This window comes from Rattus norvegicus, chromosome 17, assembly GCF_021556685.1.
Source record: "Rattus norvegicus strain SHRSP/BbbUtx chromosome 17, alternate assembly SHRSP_T2T, whole genome shotgun sequence".
Classification (NCBI taxonomy): domain Eukaryota; kingdom Metazoa; phylum Chordata; class Mammalia; order Rodentia; family Muridae; genus Rattus; species Rattus norvegicus.
In genome coordinates, this window is record NC_141550.1 from 22626992 (window position 1) to 22644680 (window position 17689).

The following is a 17689-nucleotide window of genomic DNA, read 5'->3' on the forward strand; positions in this document are numbered from 1 at the left end:
CTGAAGTCAGACACTCACACCGGTGTTTAGACTTTCTCATTTGAGCACCACAGTCTGTATATCATGAGCTACACAATTTCCCAAAGTGCAGGACAGAGCTGGTAAAGGCCACATCATGCCTGAAAATCACAATGGGGCCATGGAAACCTACATAGAACCTTCTGAGCAATGGAAGCCAATGTGGCTGTTGGCCACCACCACAGCTAAGAGTACATACGCTCTTGCTGTCAGAGAAAACGCTATGTTAGCAGTCACTGACTTGCACGCAGGTTTCGAGCTGTGTGTTAACATTGGCTCTATTTAGAGGCAGGTACTTCAGCTTAGTCAGCCACATGGGGTTGCCACCACCCAGTGAAAATGGCCCTAGACAGAACCAACAGACACGAGTATGTCTGAATGAAACATCAATTTCAGAAACAGAGTCTGGATTTAGCCCGTAGTTTTCTGACCCCTGCTGCAAAATGACAAATACTGAGTGGTGAACCAGAGGTCTACTTTCTGTGTTCTCAGACCTGGCCATTTCATTCCTTGCTCACAAACAGGAGAGCAAGGTAATGTACGTCTGCTGTTGTGGTCATCTGCAAGGTGCTTTTCTACTGTTTGGTAAGATTTCTTCATTCTGGGGTTGGGGTTTTAGCTCAGTGGTAGAGCACTTGCCTAGTAATCGCAAGGCCCTGGGTTCGGTCCTCAGATCCAGAAAAAAAAAAAAAAAAAGATTTCCTCATTCTACTCACCAGCCTCTTCCCTGGGGCCACAAACCGTCCTGGCCCTTCATAGAAGTTGGGAGTTTCTCTGTTTACGTTTTAACTTCACAGTATATGACAACACCTTGCCTCTAACTTCTTTTAAATATTCAGATATACCTATCCTAGTAGCATAAAAATATTAACTTAATAAATTTATCATTACCAAAATATAGAAGCTACACACATCGCATCTAAGAAGTCTTTGCCCGTTTGGTCTTTGGAATTCAACCTGATTGAGAAATTCACTCTACCTAAACAATCCAGCACTCCCAGGACCCCACACTGGTTCTGCCACCCAGCTTTTCCTTCTACGAAAGCTAAACAAATTATTTTCTCTGCTGATCTGTTGTTCCTTTCTATAAATTATGTCTCAACCAAGTTCACAGCAGAACGATCCCGAAGTGTCCAAATCTGAGGACGCCACCCTGCTCTAGCACGACGTCATTTCTGGCTTGTTCTGCTGGAGCCCCGACTGCCTGTGCCACATTCAGTCACCACTGATGTGTGGCATCACTCCTACACCTCCTCAGGACTGGGAGACATGCTATACTGAGAAGCAGGAGGCAGGAGCTAGCTTTATCTCGCTGCACCAAGAGGTAAAACAGAAAGCTAATATAACCTGCTGGCTCTGACACCCAACCACTGCTTCCTGCCCCTTTACCTACACGTGCAGGGTGGGAGGGCTCCAACAATGGAAACAGTCTACGTGTCGGAATTTCTACAATGCACAGCATACAAGGAAAAGCTTAGGATGTCAGTTAACACTTTGCTTAAATATTTAAGAGGTCCATCTCTGAAATGCAAGATAGTAAAAGATTGCCTTTCTTTCTTTTAGGCAAACCATCTCTACTTCCAAGTCTATATAACTCTGCAAGCTACATATACAAATGTCTTTACAGATTGGCTATTCTTAGGAAGAGCTTGGAAATTCCTAGGATTGTGATGGCAAATTCAACTTGCAGTCATATATACAAACAACAGAAATGGATTCTCAACAAGAAAAGACTAAAAGGGAGAAAGTTTATAGTCCTTTTAACCCTTCCTCCCTTCCCTTGGCTCTACACGCTGCTCTCAACAAACGCCACTCCATGCCTGGAGAGCATTCACAACCTCACCCACCAGAGAGCCGGGTGGTGTCAGCACCAGCCAGTGTGAGCATGACTGCACATGGAAGCCAGGCAGGGGGCTATGGAGATCCCAGCTGTGACACTCTGGGCAAGTGACGACTTCTCTGTCCCTCGCTTTCCTCAGCTATCAAGTGTGGTGATAATACACCTACTTCATGTGGTTGAAACAAGTACATGTGGGAAAAGCACTTGGCATACAGCTCTGGACACAGACCTGTGGAAAGGGTAGCTACAGGGAACACCATCTGAACAGCCTCTGCCTCGCCATCAGCCCATGACAGCCTTAACTACGGGAAGCCATATCATTTAAAAACAACCAGAGCCAAGGTACCTGGTTTGTCTTAGTTACTCAAGCCTGAGTCCATGGCTTGAGGTCACCATGGGCAGCAGGGCAGCATCCCATTTCAACACAAGCAAAAGTAAACCAAAATACTGGGAAAGAACACTCCACAAACATCAAATACACAATACTAGTGGGCAGCACAAAGTGGCCTCATTTCTCGATCTCTCTGTTCATCTGTTGAAAAGGGTTGAAGCAAACATGAGCCAAGGTCCTCCCCACTCTGAGGAATGCTGAGACTGGAAATTACCTCAGATTCTAGGGTGTGGGCTCAACACGGTTTCATTTATTTGTATAATATAGCACACTGCCCTAACTATATGTCTAGCCTATTTGTATTTGAATATTGTTGGTATTAAGCAGTTACGCCTGGTCTTGCAGTTTTCTTCATGACAAGCCTCAGTGTTGTAAGGCAAGAAGATAGAGACGTGCTTCCCAACATCAAATCCATTAAATGTCTACTCCTTCAGCACCAGACGAATCAGACTCTCGTATCCATCAGACAGGTAGACACATCTCGGGACTAGCATGGCTCCATTCATACTTAGGGTCTCCTAAGTTAATTACTCTAATTGTATCCAATCACATCGTGAGGGTTTCTATCTTTGAGTATCTCTGTACAACAATGTAAGTCCAGTACTCACTAGAACGGAATGCATCATAGAACCAACTCAAAACTTGGTTAAAATTTTACAATGAATAGAGTAAAAGATTAATGTAATATGTGAGGTATCGTGGTTCATGTCTTAATCCCAACCCTCGGGAGGAAAAGGCTGGAGGTTCATTGTTAAGTTCAAAACTCACTTTCTCTTCATATTGAGTTCCAGGCCAGCCAGGAACTCAGTAATAATAATAATAATCGTAACAACAATAATAATAATAACTGGATAATGTGTGAATCTAGGTACTAACAGCCAACAAGGCCTTTCTGAAGAACTGAGCATTCTTGTAAAATGACCCTTGGTGGACACAAGTTCTGACGTTCCGTGAGCAATCTGTCGCTCTAATGAGTAAGCGATGCTCTGTAACTGGCATGTTAACAGTATTCCGGAGAGCATTCTTATGAGACGGGCAGAAGGACACTGCTAAATGTTTTCAATCCAAGCTGAGAGCAAAGCACCTCATCTGTGCATGAACCACTGTCACTGAATACAAGGGCAAACGGTAGCCCAGACTTGCGCAATCTGCGTTTTAACCGTGGGGCTTACCTAGACTTGTACATGAGAGGAGTTTCTATTCATATTACATATTCTTTTATTCTACAGCGAGATAAAATTATACCTCATCAGAAAATGTTTTGTGCAAAGATGCTCTAAAATAAAATCATTACGATGGCTAATTACATTATTACATTTTATATTTCCTTACAAAAAGAAAAAAATGGCTAATGCTGATAAGCATTCAGAAAGCATCAAATATACTCTAAATATGAACTGAAAAATAATTACCTTCCAAACAAAATTGGAGATTTTCTATATTAAGTCTATTCCCATATTATCCCAGTCAAATTAAATAATGCCAGCCATTTGCATGACAGCTTCTAAAAACACCAGTGGTTTCCTTGCCTAAATCACCTAAAACTGGCTTTTAAATTATTACTTCCTTCCTTTCTTGCTTCAGTTATATGCAGAAAAAAAATATTTTAAATAAGCCATGGGTTTGCTTTGTTTTCCCTCCAGGATTTCTGACCTCACTCACAAGTCATTCACGGTCAGCATGGAATGGCTGAGTTCACATTCAAACGTGAAAAGCAATGTGTAAACAGAATTCCCTTGCAACAATCATCAGAACGAGACAGATTCCACTCCTGAACTCAGTAAGATAATCCTTACGTTAACAGAATGAGCCTGCAGTCATAATAGAAGCCTTTGTAAAAGCCACCACGGGAGAGGCTCGGGCACTGCCTAGTGAAAGTCTTCTCATTAGTCAGATAACCCTGAAAAGCAAGTTAGGCCTCTCCTCCTACACTGGAGTGAAGCAAGGGACAGAGGTGGCACCATCTCCAGACTAAATACAGCCCTTTAATCCCATGTGATAAGTCATGCTGAAATATTTATAATACTTCAGTATAATAAAATCCAAGACCAACCTTTCAGTTTCCTGAATAGTGGATGGAAACTAATGTTTTAATGTCTTTTAACAAAAAACAACAACAACAAAAAAAAATACAAAGCAAGTCTGAGTGAGTTCAAGTGGGAAACTGTTTATGGTGGCATGGAGCATGGAGTCCTCTTCCCAGGTGGCTTTCTGCACTGGCCTCCCTCTTCTCTAACCCCAGCCCCCAGCAGTTAGGACAAGAATGACCTTCTATGAGCACCCAAGTGGGCTGTGCAGCACCCAGTGCGATCAGTAAACGGCTCTCTGAGGGCAGCCCTGTCCTCCACTTATGAAACACATGCAAACCAGAGGTTTGACGTAAGCCAGTTCTGGGAGGTGACTGTTCTGTTTCAAGTGCTTGGCCTGTACCGGCATGTGACAAACACTGTGGTAGCCCTGTGGTCTAGCCTTCACCCACTATCTGCACTTCACAGATGAGGAAAAAACTTGCACAAGGCCCCACAGGTCATTATCAGGAAGTCCAACTCTCTACCCTCACCACCAACCCAAAGTACACAGCATAGCCATCATCTGGGAAACCTCCTCCTTCAGCGTGTGGGAACTAACAGAGAGACCCACAACTGATAGAAGTACAGAGAGAGAAAGACCAGCCTTGAACACTCAGTCCTAAATGGAACATCTCCATAAAGCCCCTCCCCTCAGGGCTTTACCAGAAGAGAAGGCAGAGACTTCTCTTCTCTTCTCTGTGCGAGTGGGAAGAGAGGACACCGAAAAGGCAGTGCTTTCCAGATACAACCGGTCTAATACACAGATGAACTCTCAGAGACCCAGGCAGCAGGCACAGGGTCTAATACACAGATGAACTCTCAGAGACCCAGGCAGCAGGCACAAGGCTTGCACAGTCGAAGCCAGACGGGGTCCTAGGGCTGAGAGGGAAAGTAGATACCAGCTCCCATCCATAACCCAGACGGTTTTTCTAATGACGTCTCACTGGTCATACCAACCACCCTTTAGCAAGAGCCTTCTGTAAGCAGTGAAAGGCCAACACAAAACAAACTCACTGGTATTTTAACAGATTTGGGAGTTTGGAAAAGGGGGTGGGTATTTGTTTTGTTTTGTTTTTGTCTCACAATCCTTTGTCTGGGCATTTTGTACCTCACCTGTCTTGAGTCTCTATTATGATTTCTGATACAGTTTTTATGGGTTTTGTCCCTATGAACATAATGTGTTTCTCCTGCCTTTGGTTTCCTTTTCTGCTTGTCTGTTTTGTTGTATTCTGGTTTATTTGTCTGTTTATATTCTAGAGAGAAAGAAGGTATGGAATTTGACTGCTGGGGTGGTGAGGAGGATCTGAGAGGTTAGGGAGAGTAATTTACTGTATGAAAAATATTTTCAATTTTTTTTCAAAATACAGAGCAGATAACTCTACAAATGAATCCTATAGTGAAATTTTATATTCAACGTAAGTTCATAACAATTGCATGGCTTCTCAGAATAGGCAATTAAAACTTTGTAGCATATGCAAATGAATCAGACATGACCAAGTATCAAAAGAAGCTATCAATTCCCACCTAAGGTTCAAACTCATAAATGTCTCCAGTAGCAATTATCTTATCACACCCAAACAGTCCTCTGTTGGACCTGACATTAACACAGGCCAACAGCAAGAGTTGTAAAGAACGCAAAGGTGAAATGTCAGGTGTGCAAGAGGATGCAGGCGTGAGCACAGAGGAGCCGGTGTGCATCTGTGGGGGACCAGAGACTTTGTCAGAAAGAAGAAAAGAAGAAAAAAACCCAAAAGTATAGGTAAAGGCCTTGACAAGGACACCCCCCCAACAAACACACACATATACACACATGTATACACACATGGGGGGGATGAAGAACAGCATTGACCACACTAACTTCCAATCTTAAAGCAGGGGAGGCTTTGAAATCCTAGACCCCAACACAACAAGAGGTAACAGCCTTCACTTTTCCACAGCCTTGAGTCAAAAAGTAAAGTCTAGCACAGCACAGAACAGCCCTGTATATGAAATGACTGGCATGGATCACCGTGGGAGTTCCCAGGAAGGCGATGAGGAGGCTGTGTCTTCAGGGTACAGACTGTGGGCCTCGTGGCCTGCATCACTGTTACCTCACTAGGAGATCTGAGGTCTTGACATCTGCCACACCACTGTCTATTCTTCTGGAGACAGCCCACATAGCTTGGTCAGCCGAGCACAGGCTGGAAGAGCCCCTCTCCTAGGAGTCCAGGACAGCACTCTACACTGCTCCTCTTAGCAGGCATGCTCCCTGTGCTCATCCACAGTTCTCGTCCACTTCACAGAGCACAGCTCCATGACCGCCTGTACTGTGCAAGCAGGAAAGAGCAAAGGCAAAGCCCTGGACTCTGTGAGCAAGGATGTGGGAACCTAACTCTACAAAGGGAAAGGAGCGCCGGTCATGTGTAACTCAGCCTCATGTGTGCTTCAAACCTGCTTTCTGCCTTTGCCAAATCCAGTCTTCTCTGAACTGTCTACGAAAGCCACCCTGAGAGCAGAAATTTGCAAAGCCCACCCGTTTGGGAAGCACACCCCACACACGCCTAATAGTGTGCATATGTGCTCTCTCAGGACAGTCTGGTACTATAATACTCGTCAGCGTATGCAGAGGACACACACACACACGTGCACACACGTGCACTCATCTATATTTTTCTCCAAATAAAATTCCCTTTCCAGACAGTATTATCTTGTGTATTTGCACAGTCACAGGCATACAGCAGCCCCAGCTGCAGGACTGACAATAAATGGTTATATTGTTAAAGTGTTAGATCAGCACGGAAGCATTGATAAATACACTCTGAGATTTTTCACCAGATTACTCTTTTACTATTGATGTCAATACTGAGCCTGAGACTCCAGAGACTGTTTTCTTGAGGAAGCCCAGCGGACTGGGCTATAATGACAACAGGGCCAGTACAGAGCAGCCAGACTCAGACTCCCATCTAGCTGTTCCATTTCCTGTCTCTCGGTTTCTTACCTAGTGCATGAGATGTCTTTGGCAAGTACACCAAAGGGTGATGGGGAAAATATGGCATGCCAAGTTATCAGGGAGAGAGAGAACTTGCCAAAGATTAAATTTTGATAGCTTCTTTCACCAGCTTATTTCTGACCCCTAACCTTCCTTCTCTCTCTCTCTCTCTCTCTCTCTCTCTCTCTCTCTCTCTCTCTCTCTCTCTCTCTCTCACACACACACACACACACACACACACACACACACACACCCCTACCTACAGGAGAAAGCTGTGTAAGCGCCACACTCTACTACCTGCCTTTTTCCCAGCAGAACTGCAAGCTTCACCCTCATGCAGGCCCTACCCAGGGAGCAGAGGGCTCAGACTCCCTCCTACAGGAAGTGGTTCTGCAGAAGCCCCTCCTCCCTGGCCTCCTGTGCCCCTCTAACTCCAAGCCACCCAAAAAGCAACCTTCTATTGTGGTGTGCCAGGACCCAACTTACTTTAGCCCCTCTCCAAAAGTAAATAATATTTTTACTTTAGAAAAGAAGCAAGTTTCTTAGTCTCACTTACTTTGTATTTGACATTGTACAGACATTTTAATGTCCATGAGCTAATGAATATTTCAGATCATACAGAGATATACCTTAAAATTAATTTTAGCCTTATCCTAAACTGAAAACAGCTTAAGTTGAAAATGCGTCTAACAAAAACAAAAGAAAAAGGCATACAGTGGGAGGGATGTTGTTGGAAAAAGAGAGGGTTGGCTGGCTGGTAGGGGAGTAAGATGGTGGGAGGGGGTTGGGGATTTAGCTCAGTGGTAGAGCGCTTGCCTAGCAAGCGCAAGGCCCTGGGTTCGGTTCCCAGCTCTGAAAAAAAAAAAAAGAAAGAAAAGAAAAAAAGAAGATGGGTGGGAGGTATGTGGGTTGATTGCATTATATAAATTATATAAATATGCAACCACCAAGGAACAAATTTAATTTTAAAATGAGCTTAAACAATAGGGGTGAGTTCAGTAGTGGGGTACTGCCTAATATGCACAAGGCATTCAATTCCCAGTACAAAAAGAAAGAGAAGAAAATGAAGAGAAAATGTGTTTACTACCCTGACTAATGAGTACTCTGCCTTCTCAGCCAGCACACTACAGGGTCCACTGTGTCCTTCCAGAACTCACTGCCATGGCTGGCAGTGATCACATGAGCGCATCCTAAGAAAAGACCCAGCAACCAGCAACAGCCTCTACCAAAAATAAGCATTGTTTGTTTGCTTGTTTGTTTGTTGAGACGGTGTCGCACTAAGTTATGCAGACTAGCGGAGGAATCCTTAAGCTGAGCTTCCGGAATTAGCTGCAACTGTACGCGCAGTCCAATCACCAATCACAGCTCCAGAGGCTTCTACTAAATGTGTGTCAATTGACACAATTGTAAAGCTAGGAAACCGTAAATTAATCCAGAAGTTTAGGACTCATTAACAAATTTCTGGGCTCCTATTAGCTGTCTAAGTAAGGCAGCTATTAGTCTGTCTGCTGCCTGTATATAAATGGGAACACGGTTCTCTCTAGACAGGAAACTCCTACAGGCAAACCTCCTAATGCCCACCTTGGCAGGCATCCTACCCTGATTGCTCTGCCTGCATCAGAAAAACAGCATGAAGTCTACTCTTCAGAAAGCTCAAATTCTAAGAGAGTGAGGCCAACATACTCAAGTTCCACACTTTCTCCATGACTCTGGGAGAGCACACTCCCAAAAGCTACAGTTAATGTGCTCCGTCTAAATCCCCACCTCATTAAAGTCTCCACAACACTCAGCAGCTCCTATGTGAGCCTAGGGAGTTACCTGTGCCAGCCCAGAGTTCTGGTCGTTTGTAGGCAGGAAACAAGCACTGATCTCAAGGAGCCCGAGAAACTGATCATCTGTGCAAATGTCACCTTAGGATGACTGGCCAAACGTGTCCCTCTGAACAACATTTACAGTGAACCTGTTTGATTTTTTAAGACATCTCCAACCTCGAAGGCATGTGCCTAAAGTATCTTTTCCTATTACAACAGCGCTGAAGACTCCCTGTCACCCAACAATATCACAGCTGAAAGCATCATTCCTACTGGGAGGACAGTGCCACTGAGTTGAGAACCTGGTGCATAGAGGCAAAAGCAGATACTACAGAGCATGTAATAATAACACTACAAACAAGGTCACTGTTTACACATACACACACACACACACACACACACACACACACACACACACACACTCTGTCTCTCTCCCTGCTGTAGAGAGGCCTCAGGCAGGGCCTCAGGAGAGATCCTGAAGAAGGCACTGCCATCACAAGAGGTGACAGCTCCAAGAAAGCCAGCTCTCAGCAAAGATCCCTGAAGCCCTCTATGGGGACAAGGTAGAGACGTAGAAAACCAGACCATGAATATATATATGTATGTATGTATGTATGTATATATATATATATATATATATATATATATATATATTATATATATATATATTATAAAGAATTAAAAAAACAAAGAAAAATGATAGAATAAGAGTATAAAAACAAATTTGAACAGTTCTAAAATGTATTTCTATTTCACGCTAACTGGTATCACAAGAGTCAAAAAGCCACCTTAGTATGCTAATATTAATTTATTCCTGGATGAAAAACAACATTTATAAGCACGGCTTGACCACACAGCATTCACAGTCTACCTTGGTGCCTATGTCCCAGGCTATAGGGGCCACCACTCTCTAACTCACCCAAAGCAGCTTCAAGGCCTGCAATCTCCACACACAGCAAGGGATCTGGACGGAATAGAGCATTTTTACCTTTTATACTGAACTTTACTCTTTTTAGATATACAAATACTTCTGGATTACAATTTTACAATTGCCTCAGCTCAGATTCTTAAATTGTGGGTGGGTTGTTTAACTCTCAAAAACTGAATGTGGATGTTAAACAAAAGAAAAATAAACTTTGTTGACAGTAAAATATTTCTAAATATTCACAGACCAAAAATTAAATAACTGCAAGCCAAATGCATGACGAATGTAACATACGCGGGTAGGGATGCTCAGTGATGCAGTTACTGCATGGACTGTAGCACAGCCTTGGCTCTGGACAGGGAACAAGTACAGCATAGCCCATGCCCCACTCAACAGCCCTGCCTGAGACACCTAGGCTCAGAGGCCAGACAACTCTATCCAAGAGACTGTCATGATACACTGTTAAAAGCTTCCTGCTCCTCTAAAAACATGTAGCAACTTAATATATGGGACCATAGCCTATGTGTATCAAATTAGTGTTAACTTTTGTGCTGTACTGTTAGTGTTACCATATTTGATTATAAAAATTGCTATTCCAGTTTCTGACTTGAGTTTGGTTAAACAAACAAACAACTAATGGGTTGGGATTATGACAGAATTTTCAATTGTTTCTGAAAGGCCCCTAACCACACTCCTGCCACGTGGTACCATGAAGTGCATAAAACAGCATTCTCAGCACCAAAGCCATCACCTCAGAGTGTCGGCCAACTGAACCCTGCTCTACATCCTGCAGCACCAATTATTCAGCTTGGACCTTTCTTTTGTATAAAAATAGACAAGCCTATCAAATTTAGCATGCAAATTCCCTTTTATCATTGAAAAATGGCAAAATTAATGACTATGAATGACTATGTTTTAACACTTTATGATTTGAGACTAGGAGAGATTTCTCAGTAGTTAAAAGGACTTGCTAGTCGGGCAGAGGATCAGAGTTCAGCTGCCAGCACCAAAACTGGACAGCCCACAACTGCCGGTAACTCCAGGGTCTGTGACACCGTCTTCTGGTCTCTGAGATATCTGCACACACGTACAATATATTCTTTTTAAATTCTGACTTACTGCTAATAAATACTTGTTTTATATACCTATTTTACATTTTACATTTGTAAAGCTTAAGTAAAAAGAGGTTATGAATAGAAAGGCTTTCAACAGCCCTTCCCTAAAGACCCAATACATGCTCATGCTTGCAGCCTGGGGCAATGGCTTAAGCCACACAGGCCAGGGGTGCAGGAGTGGAGTCCAAGTAAGATGCGTGGACAGATGAGCCCTCTCTAACTGTTAAAACAGAATCAGCATCTGTGCATCCCTCTGTGTGCAGCTACAACATTGAGACATGTCTACTTCACACACTATTTTATTTTGCTTAAGATCACTTTGCCAGGTTTTTGCTTCACATTGCTACCGTCTTTATATAGGCATCCACAACTGTGTGTGCACGTGTGTGAATACCGGTATGCACATGACACAGCACCTATGTGGACGTGAGGACAACTTCAGATGTCAGTTCACACCTGCCACCTTGTCTGAGAAAGGCTCTTCGTATCGGGGTATACCAGGTTGTCTGGCCCTCAAGTTTCTGGGCATTCTCCTGTTTCCATGCCCGTTTTTGCCACAGATTATGATTGCTACTGCCTCTGGTCTTAATGTGACTTCTAGACATTTTAATTCAAGTCGTCGTAGATTAGCACAGCCAGCATTGTACCAACTGAGACCTCTCCACAAATCCAACACTGCTAAATCCTTAGATACTGGAGTCAAATAGAAAAGATAACTGTAATTCACAGTAAAGACAACATCTCCAAACAATAAAAATCATTGAACAGATATGGCAAAATGTGCTTAGTTTCCCAATATTAAATATCTTTAGCGTTAGCGGAAAAACATTTACCTTGCAGCCTTTGTATAAAATGTGTTTCATACATATCCTGTTTGTTTTGCTTTGCGTGGTTCTGGGAACAGAATCCAGAGCCACAAGCGTGTTATGCCCACATTCTACCCCCAATCCAGACCTCCAGCCTTATATACAAGTTTGACAAGATGTTTCTTTGTTGGAAATAAGTCAGTTTGTTCTGACTTCTGCAAATAAAGTACTGTGTAAATGTCAGTTTCAACTCTTTCCCTTCTTTGTCTTGATATAAGTAACTTACAGAAGTAAGCCCCCAAGAGATACAGGCATGCAGTAGCAAAGCCCACTGACGTGCCATGACTAGCATGCTTCAAGGCCAGGGTTCATTCTCCCAAAGACACCGAAAAGACAGACAAGGAATTTTTTTTTTGAACGAATGAATATAAAATCACAGTGATTCAATTATTGGAAAACATCGACCATCCATTTCAGATTCCCTAGTTCTTGGTAAGAAATGATAGATGTCAGCCTTTAGCAGGTCATCAGAAAAACCCTGTAATCCTTTGGAACTAATTCCTCCAGCAGGTAAGGGACAGTTACTGTATACGACAAAGAGGAATGAAACACAATGGTGCTGGCCATGAAGCGGGGTCAGCATCTAAGGAACCCTCGGCCACTGCTGGTACCATCTATGCACCTGATGGTGGGGTCACTGTAAGCCTTTCTTCACTGAACGCAGAGCCTTACCTCTGAGGTTTCTAGGATGAATCTGCTTCGTTCGAGGCATTTTCTTAGATTTAAGAGCTCTGTTTTCTTAGAAACCGTTGGAAGAGCAGGTTACAAAAGGCTGGCTCCATGTACTCATTGGGCACCAGTTAATCCATCTGCTGCAAAGAAAAAGATAAAAGCAGTGAATTTCTCTACCTTCAAAAGAGGAGGATACTTCAAAAGTTAGGGGCTTAGAGCAGTGCTGACCTAAACTCAATAGAAGGTAACCTTTGCAAACACCATTCGCTTTTAACTAAACATAAGACAGGTCATCCTGCCACTCTGTAGGCCCCTTGTTGAGAAAACAGGTGGGAAGAAAAAGTCTCTAGACATTAGACAAGAATGAAAATGTTCACTTTAGAACAGCACTTCGGGGTCAATAAAGTTAATGTAAAATGACAAACAGCTATGCTGTATACATATGCGCATTCCTAGGGAAGGCCAGTGTCCTGGTCATGTCATTTCAGTTGACTCAGTTAACATACACAGTTGCTATGGTGGCTGTTCCCCAGTGATGCCATGCCTGTCTTGCAGGCTCATGGCAGGACGGCACATGCCTGGGACCGGCAGCTTCGTGTTGACCTTTGAGTAGACCACAGGCATGCCTCCCACCCATGCCAGTGAACTTAGTTATCAAAGCAAGATATTCTAGAGCATTCTGTCCCCTCTGGCACAGGCCAGGCACCGCTCCAGACAGCATGTGTGACTAAAGAGCTGTACTGCCAGTTACACGACATGACCGTGCTGTCTAAACAAAAGCAGTCCTTTGTTGACTTAAGTGTCTGAGGCTTGGGAATTACTTGTTACTGCAGCACAGCCTAGGCTGTCCTGACTGTGCCTTTTCAAGCTGAAATGCATCATGCCAAGATGTAATAATCCAATGGGCATGTCCAACCTATAGTTGGACAGTACCTAAATCTAACACAAAAGAGTAAACCTACTTTAAACATTACAAGATTTCTTTAGAGATTCTTTTTTTGGTAACTCTGTTACAAGGTTCTCCAGCCAAAGCATTAGGCTGCAATGTCAAAAAGTTGAACATGCTTGAAAGTTAACCACCCACTTGTCCATCTGCAACCTCCCTCTCTCCTCTTCCACCAGATTCTTTCTCAATAACCAGTTAAAAGTTTAGCTTTAAGTTCCTGCAACAATGCTGATAAGCAAAGCCCATCAAGCTGGCACTGTGGGGTGGAACCAAGTTTAATCACTAAGCAAACACAATAGACTGAGGATGCTTTGTTTAAAACCTCTCATATCGATTACTGTACACAGCACAAGAGAACACTTAATGGTACTTGTTTTACTGTAGAGTTTCCACTTAGCACCTAATTTAATCCTAACGACCAAGGCAATAGTTCCAACTCATCAATATTACAAAGTTGGAAAAAAAAAAGTTTTGGGAGAGATTAAAAAAAAAAAAGGGGGGGGCTGGGGATTTAGCTCAGTGGTAGAGCGCTTGCCTAGGAAGCACAAGGCCCTGGGTTCGGTCCCCAGCTCCGAAAAAAAAAAAAAGACCAAAAAAAAAAAAAAAAAAAAAAAAAGACCACAGCTCCAATTCATCCATTTTACAAAGAGGAAAAAAAAAAGTTTTGGGAAGAGATTATGAAACCTTCCTCAGATCAGTAACTATGGAATGTGGCCCCACATGACTCCATGCCCATTTCCTCTGAGAAGATAACACTTACCTACCAAGGACAATCCCCTCCCAAAGGGATGAATGACACAGCAAGTCATGAAGACATACTTTGGAATCAAACCTGACCAGGTTCAAGGCCAGGCTTTACCCCATACTGTGTGGCCTTGTTCAAGGTACTTAAGCTCTCAGAAGAGAAGATCGGATTTCCCAAGCTGTAAAATCAGGAAACAGTATCCACCTCAGATGGGCTAAGGACTAAGGACTAAGCTAAACAATGTAGAAGCTTTGCCTGCAACATGAAAATGCTGAAATATTAATTCCCGGGAAGAACGCCTCCAAGGAAAAGAAAATGCTTCCCAGAATAAGGTGTTTGATGTATGTTTTCACTTTAGCTAAAACGCGTAAGGAAAAGGCGACTACAATTAACTTGCTTGCAGCTGTACTCCTAACAAGGCTAAGAGTCGGCATAGCACAAACTATTCACAATCTAACCAAAGAGGAAGACTATGAAACAGGATGGTCAACGATGGATGATGTCTCTTGCAGCACCAGCTAATGACCTACAAAAGATAGGGCTCCTCAGCTCGCTTTACCACAGAGCCATCAGCTCTCGCATTCAAAAAGGTTTTGACTGCACAGAGAATTTAAACATAAAGCTGTAAGTGTTCTGTTCCGTTCCGTATTAAAACTAGAGCTTTTAAGCGGTCACAATATTACGAAGTTTTTAAAGCGTGAACTCTGATTGTAAGCCGATCACGTGACCCCCCATCAGCCCCCAGCTTAAATGTAAAATATGCAAATTCCCAACCTGTAACAGCTTTGTGCGACCCGGTTTTGCAGCCTCCACCCCCCTGTCCCTAGCTGTCCAGCCCACGTTTAAATCCGCGGTGAAGTGGTTATTTTCAAAGACGACAGCACCGTAGCGACTAGGACCAGTGATCAACCATTCTTTCTCCAGAAAGAAATACATACTACAAGGTGCAAAAACAGGACAGGATCAAAAAGCGTAAAGACAGTCACAAGGAGAAAAAACATGAATGAATGTGGAGGGCGGAGCCTGGGAAAACCCCTCTGCAACGCTGCACTGAACAAAGCGCTTCGCATGCCAGAAGGAGGGGGGAATGGAAGTGCCAGCTCCGAAAGGAGCCTGGAGTGGATGCGGAGAGCAGGAGGAGGAGGAGGACAGAGTCGGCGAGAGCGGCAGCCTTGAGACTCCTCCTCGCGCCAGCCTCGCCACAGCCCCCTCCCCTCTCTAGCCGCAACTCCTGCTGGAGCCCGACCCGCAGCGAGCCCGAGCCGCCCCGCGCCCCTACCCACCGGCCCCGACCCACCAGCGGCGGGCGCGCGCCCTACCCGGAGAGAAACTACCCAGGTGGCCCGGAGTAAAACAGGCACTCCCGGCAAAGAACGAAAGGGAAAGCGAGCCACAAAGCCGGGAGGTGCGGAAGCCGCGGCCTGGTCTCCCGCAGCCCCGCCGAGCCCTCCTGCGAGAAGCGGCCGTGGCGACCGGGAGGCCGGCCCTCCGTACCTGCTGGGCTCGCAGGACCGCAGCTCCCGCCGCCTGCGCGGCCAGGACCCGCCGAAGTGGCAAGCGGCTCCCGCACGCAGCATCCCCTCCGCAAGGTCGGCGCCGGCACACGCGCACAGACTCACACGCACACCCGCGCGCCCGCCCGCCCGCCCGCCAGGGGGAGGTGGTCCCGGCCCCCGCCCCCCGCGCCGCGCTCTCCCGGGTGCAGCGCCCCCACCGCCAAGCCCGGCCCGCACCCGTCGGGAACTGCGCTGCACTTGACAACCGGGACACAAGCAGAGCCTCCTCCCGACGGGCACTGAGGCGCGAGCAAGGCGCGGGAGGGACCGAGTGGAACCCGGCGGGAGAGCGGCCTTTACCTCTCCCGGGTGTCCGTGAGGACGGCTGGCAGCGCGAGGGCGGCCAGGGCGAAGGTCGGCGGCTTCCCCGCGCGTGGGCGGGGCGGCAGGGGATCCCCGGGGGCGGCGGGGCGGGGGCTGCGGCGGGAGGGCGGGCTCCTGTGAAGCCGGCCCGGGGCCCCCTGCCGCCCCGCCCGCCCGCCCGCCCGCCCGCCGGCCGCAGGCCCCGCCGCGGGGACCCAGGACGCAGGAGGAGGCGCGGCCCGAGGGGCGGGGCGGGGCGGGGCGGTGGCGGAGGCGGGGCTCCGCGGCCCGGGGAAGCCCGGCCGGGCCGCAGTCGGGGGCGGTTGGCCCGAGAGGAGGGGCGGGGCCGGGCGGGGCCGGATTCTCTTTACCGTCTTTTGACTTTCTAGAGCAGGCTGTGGGCCGGCCCGGTGACGTCATGGTGTCTCCCAGCCCCGCCCCTCGCCCTGGCCCTGGTAGGGAGGAGGAGGACCCGGGAGGGAGGGGGGACCCCAAGGGGGTTTCCTCAGCTCCGCGTAGAGGGAAGGGGAAATCATAGTGAAACTTGAAACTCATTAACTTTGAAAAATAACTTTGAAAAAAAGAGAGAGAGAAAGGGGGCTGGGGTGTTGACTTGGAGGGTCAGAGGGGACATGTTATTAAGCCCTGAACTGAAACCACTCTTTTGGTGGCGGATGTTCTATTAAAAGACCGAGGAAAGCCAAGGTTATTCCGGAGAGAGCCGGTGCTTCCCAGAGCCTAAGCAACAGCGAGCGCTGTTAACCCCTCCTTGACTGCCTGTCAGCTGGGGACTAACCCGCGAGGGAACTTTGGAAGCCGAGGAGGGGGTGCGGGGCGGAGCCACCCAGCAGGCTTCTGGAACTCTGGGGGAGTGAAATGGAAAGACAGACTAATTTATTACAAACCAGAGTTTGACCCCGGCTGCTAGAAAGCGTTAGAGAACGGGAACTGGAAACTTCTGGAAATATCAGGGGAGCTGGATCTGGGGAGCGAAGCAGGTTTTCAAGGGTAGATAGACATGAAGAATACTAGCAGTTTGAACTTCAAAATTCCACGCATCCACTAAAGAGTCTGCAGACGGGACGGATTTAACGGGTCACCTCAAAGTTGGAAAGGATAAGGTGTAAAAAAAAAATGACGCAAAACAAAAATATTCTTTGTTAAATGATCATACGCCCACTAACAGCTGACCATCGTGCAAACTTGTTTTGCTCCCTTAGGCTTTCAGAAAGATGGTCGTTCCTACTAACGATTGACCCTTAAAATCCCCCGAGGAAGTCCTACCTCTAGCTTGCTGGAGCTAAGAAAAGCTCAAAGCCCCGGAATGGAAATTATTAAAAATGGAATACTCAGTAATGGCGAGCTTAGAGCCAAAAATAATGTTTTGCAAAGGAAAAAATATGCCTACCAAAAAGTAAATTTGGTCACAGGAACAAAGATCATGCAGCTAGAAAGGCTGGATGG

The 17689-nt window shown here is 45.8% G+C and overlaps 1 protein-coding gene and 1 pseudogene across 5 annotated transcripts in view; one reads left to right on the forward strand and one right to left on the reverse strand.

The window, feature by feature from the left end:
* Window positions 1-17689, reverse strand: part of Hivep1 (HIVEP zinc finger 1) — a 128568-nt gene that overhangs the window by 109522 nt on the left and 1357 nt on the right. For 2 of the 5 annotated variants that reach the window (XR_015640608.1, XM_087589703.1), the window contains exons 1-2: window positions 16223-16459; window positions 12676-12815 (exon numbers count right to left, since the gene is read on the reverse strand). Coding sequence is in view for 3 of the 5 variants with exons in the window: in XM_087589703.1 (XP_087445829.1) it covers window positions 12676-12715 (40 nt within the window). In the remaining 2 variants the exon portion in view is untranslated. 5 annotated transcript variants of the gene reach the window in all.
* On the forward strand, window positions 15411-17481 carry LOC148000065 (uncharacterized; annotated as a pseudogene).